At 40.3% G+C, this 6,916-nt stretch overlaps 1 protein-coding gene across 1 annotated transcript in view; it reads right to left on the minus strand.

The window, feature by feature from the left end:
- ITK (IL2 inducible T cell kinase) overlaps nucleotides 1–6,631 on the minus strand; it is a 35,109-nt gene extending 28,478 nt beyond the window's left edge. The window contains exon 1 of the mRNA XM_049829772.1: nucleotides 6,461–6,631. Coding sequence (XP_049685729.1) covers nucleotides 6,461–6,631 — 171 coding nt within the window. The remainder of the gene's footprint in view (nucleotides 1–6,460) is intronic.
- Nucleotides 6,632–6,916: the final 285 nt, after the last annotated feature.

Below are 6,916 nucleotides of genomic sequence, written 5' to 3' on the forward strand. Positions count from 1 at the left end.
AAAAGACTTGAGTACGAACTTGAACCTCCTTGAACACTGTGTTGATACAATTGTTTTCTAGCCCATATCATATCCCTTATCTATGCATTGCGTGTGTGCTGTTTTTATCATTAATAGTTAGGATATTAAGAACTGTTGATTGCCAGATTGATAGAAATTTTGCCTGAACCTTAGCATCGTTAAGTATTTTGGGAGTTCTCTCTCTTATTAGGAACACTGATAGTTTGAGGGTTTATGGGAAATAAATCAATTTAAACAATTTAAAAATGAAATTTGAAACCTCAATTGAGCAATTTGAATTTTGAAAGAAAGTTGTAAGGGATTTTGCATTTCCTGCCAATACTAAGTACTCCAAAGGAGAATCAGAAAGAGGTGATAACTGATAATACTAGGATTTTCAGTAGGGCTCTGACTGTTGCATTATGCTTTAATACCTCCAATATACCCCATTATATTTGACATTTAAATTCCTAAACATAGCTGTTTGGTTTACATGTCTGTCATGACTATTTTGTCCTCCTTCTTGAATTAAAAAAAAAAAAAAATTTGTTTTACAGTTTTTTTCACATCTAAAGAACATGAAGGTGTTCTAGAGGTGGGCATACCCCGGATGCAGACTGCACTGAACTGTGTTGAATAACAAAATCAGCTGCAATCAGTGCCTAAGATGCCTCCATTCATCTAAGCGGCAGAGACAGAGAAGCACACCTAGGGGTCTGGGGAGGCAGCTGGAGGGCTGTGTCTGCTTCACTGCTGTAACTCATCCATGGGCGCTCCACTGCAGTCATCGGTCGCTGCCATGCCTGACCAAAGCAGTTGCAAGCACTAACTTCTTTTTGCCATCCTTTTTCCTTCTTAAAGATATAACAGAAAACATGGGTTGAAGATTTTGCTGCATCCTTAATGTTCTCCGACAAAAGAAAGATCTGAGCTTTTTAATTTGGAGAAAATGGAAGTATCTAACGATTGCTGGGAAGAGAATACTCAGAAGTGATTTTTAAAAATTCTTGAAAGATTAAAGAACAATAAATACCTAGGCAAAGATCTAGTAGAAGCAGAACTGGTATGCGCAGAAAGTGTAAAAATAAAATTATTATAATCAAATTCTGGAAGATAAAATTAGTTATTCCGGCAAAAAGGAGCTATTTTTATTACCAGACTCTACCACATATTTGTAGAGTTAGAAAGGCCATAGATACCAGACACAGAACAACGTGCATTTGGCTTAAAGGAATCTTGTCTAGACAGTATCACCACCCTGAATCAAGCCGCAGAAGTCATGAATGAGAACTACAATAGACAGGAACTTTGTAAGTATCCAGAAAAACATTCAATAAGATGCATCGGAACAGGTTGCCCAAAGATGTGAAATCTCTGTCCTTGGCTTTCAAGCAATGACTAGCCAATGCTACAGCTGACTTGTTCTGGTATTGGCGATAGTCCCGCTCCAGTGTTGATGTAATGCTGGCTCTGTGCATGAAGTCCGACTAAATGAATTTAAGGAGTACCCTCTAGCCAGTATTACCAGGATTCTGTGATTCCACAATAGAAATGAGACTCATTGTGGCAAACAATATGAACTTAATCCTCCCTCAACTCCAATAATACAATCTGGATTATTAAAAAATCCATTTTAAATTTACAGAGGTGTACTAAAAGATTAATTTAATTTTAGGCACAGGTTTGTACCTTGTCTCCATCTTATTTAAGGTTGTATTGATTTTATTACATAAAAATTCATTGAAACAGGTGTGAAGTAGACAGATGCCAAGCCTGATTTCTTTGTGGGAGATACGTGTATTATTAATAAATTAGTTGGAGATATGCATCAGAAGACAGATGGTATTGAAAATTCTGGCAAGCAAACAGAACTTGTTAATAAATATATGACAAGTTATGAAGAATGACGTACCTACTCAGATATGCATTTATTTGGAAGGTATTCTTTAAAATCATAATTAAATTCACTTTAGATGAGTATCATAGCTTCATGAATGTTAAGGTATTCAGAATACACAAAGCAATGAGAAATGGTATGAACGGTCACTAATTAACAGGAACACCAAAACAGAGAAGAAAAGTTTTAGTCTGTTTACATTAGAGTCTGGGGGAAAAACCCCAAATCTTTCCATGGCAGGATGGATAAGTTGGATCCTGTGTAGAATAATAAAGGTAAAATGGACTGCCAGCCTGAGGAACAAAGTGCTGCTTTTGTTACTGTGGGTAGCTGGACTGCTGCAAGTAACCCAATGTGTAGATAATGCATCAGAAGCAGCCAAAGCATTTTTAGGATGCTGATAAAAGGCTATTCAGCCAAGTTTATTCCTTTGTTCTCCTGGAACAAGAGACTGAAAGCAAATTTCAAGACACACTAAAGTCCCATCTTTATATCTGAATATCAGAGATCTGAATGAAAGAGCCCAGGACAAGGCTGACTTACGCTATGTGACCTCTTGAGCATCTGACCAGTGTAGGAAGAATAGTGCTGATGTAAATGAAAAGGGAACTCGGTCCTTTTCTGTGTGCACCTTTCATTGCTGCCTTTAAAAGCTGGACTAGTAATAGCCCATGACTGCATGAAGGTATAAAATTGAAAAATATTTATGTGCCTGAACTTCCAGGTGTTAGGTGCAACTTTCCCAGCCCTGAAATGATTCTCAGAATGCCTGTATAGGGCAAGATGCCTATTTTTGAAGAGAGAAAACTGTGGCATAGGGACATGGAGTGCTTCTCCATAGTTGATACAGACAGACCCAAGCGCTCTCCGCAGGTCTGAGCCATGCCAAGATGAGCAGCTCTGAAGCAGAGATCGTGTAAAGGTAATGGTACCACACTAGTGTGGTACTAGTCTAGAAGACAGTGGCCTATTCACTAAGTGTGGCATCAGCCTCAGACATCTGTACCACTTGTAGACTACGGCCAGTTTGAAATGCAGGGAGAGATGCTCGTTTCTGCTTGTCCCCATCTAGGTAGGGGTGCGACATGCCGAAGGCTATGCAAGAAACACTAAACTATCTCTCTTCACTCTCATGTCTGCTAACCTGAAGGATTTACCAAAGACCGTAAGCCGTTGGGTGGATGGCGTATAGGTAACTCACCAGTTTAAGTCTGTTTGCCAAGTAAGGACATGTGAAACTCTGTCCTAGACACCTCTCCAAAGGGATTCACTTGTCTGTTTCTTTCGCAGTACTGCAGGTCTACTGACACCCTGAGAGTATCACATAGTGTCTTCACTGTCAGTTATTCTGCTGAGGATCAAACTCATTGAAGTAGTTAAAATGATGACTCCCATGTGCTCGTTTACTCACATGCACAGTAGCTATGAAATCAGACCCTGGAAATGAAGAATTTTTGCCCGTGGAATTGATTTGCATGTTATAATAAAGGCATTTCTGATGTATTTCAGTAGAGACGGGGGTTGAATACATGTGCCTGTTATCAGGGCTTTGCTTTATGTTAAGAAAGCCCTGCATTGTGCACTGCGTAATGAATTCCAGAAAACACAGCTTCTTATTGTTGTCAGTTATTGGAGGCTCATTCTCCTAATGAGATATGTAAATATCTTTCATTAACATTAATGGCAAGTGTGTGCTTGGCCCCTGAGGAGAACAGTGCTTTCTGTCTAGCTATGGCCATTACGATGAAAATGCTATTACAGTTATTACAAAAATTTGCCTTTATGGTGTCGGTTGTCTGGACAGCTTTTGGTATTTATCCCTGTATCTCTTTGACCTGTTTATTTCCTTGCTTCGGACTGCTACAGTAAATGTTTAAACACCTTTTTATACCCACAGCATCAGAATGCAAAGAAAGGGCCTGGGTGCTAAACTCTGTTAAAGACAGGCAAAATGTATAAGCCTGGGCTTAATGCCTAAGCGTATGCTTTACTTTAAGCCACCCGAATGAAATCTGTGGGACTTCTCAAACCATTAAGCAGTTCACTAATTGTTTTACCTGACTTTATGCGCAGGCTGTTTTTACTGACTGACTGGGGACCAGAGAGGTGGATACTGCATAGTATTGAATGCCAAGTACAGTAAGCCACTGGACAGGTTGGTAAGGGCTTCTTAAAGAAACTCATTGAAAACTCTTATAGAAAACATCCACAGAGATTTCCCTTGAAAAATAGATACTTCAAAAGCGGATACAGTTGCTGGTCCCATATATATGGTGCAGTACAAATGCCTGAGGATACTCCCCATCACTGCAGCCAGCTGGCGGAGAACAGCGACGTCCCTACTGCTCTGCCCTAAACCTCCAGAACAGGGGCACCAAATGCAAACTGCCTGCTGGCAATGGGGACAGTCTGTGCTAACCCCTGCAAGTCCCACAAACTATCTAAGAGAGTCCCCGCAGAGCAGAGCCAAACCTGTGCCAGGGCCTGCGCTCCAGAATGAGCACGACAGACCATTGATTTGAATGCTGGCGCACACTCCCTGGTCCTGGTTCAATCACGGTGATGGGCATAGCCCAGGTGTTGGGCAGGTACCGTAATTTTCCCTTCACTAGCTGTGAACTCAATTTCTGGGGGTTCACTCCATTCTCAGCACAAAATAAGATGGTGCTTGCATGGGCTGCCCTAAGCTTTCCCCTCCAGACCAGCAATGGCCTGACCACGCAGAGGTCTCATCGGGATGGTCTATTTTGGGGGATGATTACTGAAGAGGCTGAGGATTGGTTCTGGGAGTATTTCACAGGACAAACTCTTTTCTCCCAATTTCGTACGAAGTTGTTCTATTCATGCAACAAACTGAATTTGACAGTTTGTGTCAGAAAAAAAATCAGTGTTTCATGGAAAATGAGCCCTGTAATTACCCACTGTCCCGCAAATGTGTATAAGGGCCTGAAGTTACATGTGTGTTTACATACACATGTCTACACATATATAATATGTGCATGTTTAAAATACATAATACATAACATAAAGTAGATAATATATCAAACCCTTCTCTCACCTAACTGACCTTTAGGAAGACTAGGGGAGAAAATTTCCAGGACACTCACATAGCATGTGAAATCTATGCCCCACTGAAAGTCACCGAGTCAGATTTTCCAAACTATTTCAGTGACTAAAGATGCTGACACAACAGACACCTACTGTCATTCCGCAAAAGTATCTAGGCAAAGTGTATGTTGAATTCATCTCAACTCCACCAAGAGTCAAAAAGCACCAAAGAAAACTAGTTGTGAAGATTTCTCTAAATACCTACAGCAGAATCACTTAGATGCTTTTGAAAATTTAACCCAGAATAATTAAGTGGCATAGTTATAATGGAATTTAAAATCTTAAAATAATGGCATTTGGAAGATAGTTTGGAGAGCAGACAAAGAGAGTCTCAACCCAAATATAGACACAGTATGCAGCAATAAATATTATCCTATTTAAATATGGAGGTAAGATAAACAAGGACTATAAAATAAAAGCAAGAAAAACATTTTGGCGGGCATATTTGAGAGAAATAACTTGCAAGCAAAATTGGCAACCCTTAAAGCTGGTGTCCAACCTCAGGTAGGTTATGATAAAATACAAGGGCACATCATACTTCGCTTTTCTTGTTGGGTTCAGTTTTAACCTAATTTCCTGCAACTGAGCCAGATCAGATGGTCTGAAGTTGCCAGTGCTGGATAGCAAGGCAGCATGATCCCCAGTTCTGCTCTGCATACAGTAACAGTGCCTAAATATAATAGATTAACAGTATGTTCAGTGACTGTTGGAAAACAAGCAATATTATTTACAACTGTAATGAGGCTCAGCAAACATCCAGCTAAATAGAAGAAGGAAATCATTCTCACTTCACTAGAACACTTAGCACAATGGGGTGCACATATTGACTTCTAATTTTTTTCATACTTAGCAAATCAGGGAAATGCAAGCTTGGAGAAACAATGCCTAGTCTGAGCATGAATCTCATCATCACATCCCTTCTGAAGCTAACTCCGAAGACTAGACATTTTACACATGGCAGCTGAATTTATTTTAAAATGCAAGACTGGTCTCCTACCAGACATCAGTCTGCTGCCCTGAAGAAAAGAATGAGTGACTGAAGATCTGTGGACTTTTTTTCACAGATGTAATTGAGGTACACTTGAGATCTTCACAATACGCCTCTCCAGGCCACCCCTGTACTCATGTGAACTGCCAGGCATACGCTCACACAGCTGTTACACACACCCGTTATCACAGCCCATGCTAAATTCCTACAACAAAACTGCATCCTTTCTGTAAAATAGCAGGGTGGTCTTATTCCTCCATGCACACCAAATGTCCACTGACCAGAGCTCTAAATGACCTATTTGACCATTCTGCAATTTTCAGTGAATGGTGCTGTAGTAAGGACCAGAAAAGTTAATAAAATTTAACAAAGATCATCTTTCCCTCCATTAGCGTCCTTCCCTTCCTTTAACAAATTTCATCCTTGCCTCCATTACTCTATTATGAGAGAGAAAATGGCTGACGTACCCCATGGCGATGTTCATAGTAAGCCAACTTGGATTTGGTTAAGACGAAGAAGCGCACTTTAAAGTTGGAGGGTGAAGTCCTTCTCTTCTGCTGGGATTTTTTGATCAGCAGTTCCTCCAGGAGCACACAGTTATTCATGGCTGAGCCAAAAATGGTCCTCTCCCAGGACATGGGATGCCTGCCCTAAGCACTGAGTGCCTGTCCAAGAAAGAGACACAAGAAGGAAGACAGTTAATTTAAAAAAAAAAAAAAAAAAAGTTTGTTCAAAAGGCAGCGTAGGTGCTTTGAGCTTTATCTTCCCATCTACAGCAAAGCTTCCTTTCTGTCAAACCATAACCACATCCTCTCTGAAGTCATAAAATGAACAGCACATGTTGAAATATACGCTAAGGTAAATGTTGTGGAAAAAATAACACTTGAGGGGACATTCAGTAGATGTGAGTCAATGATTAAGGA

This window comes from Accipiter gentilis, chromosome 26 (genome assembly GCF_929443795.1).
Source record: "Accipiter gentilis chromosome 26, bAccGen1.1, whole genome shotgun sequence".
Taxonomy (NCBI): domain Eukaryota; kingdom Metazoa; phylum Chordata; class Aves; order Accipitriformes; family Accipitridae; genus Astur; species Astur gentilis.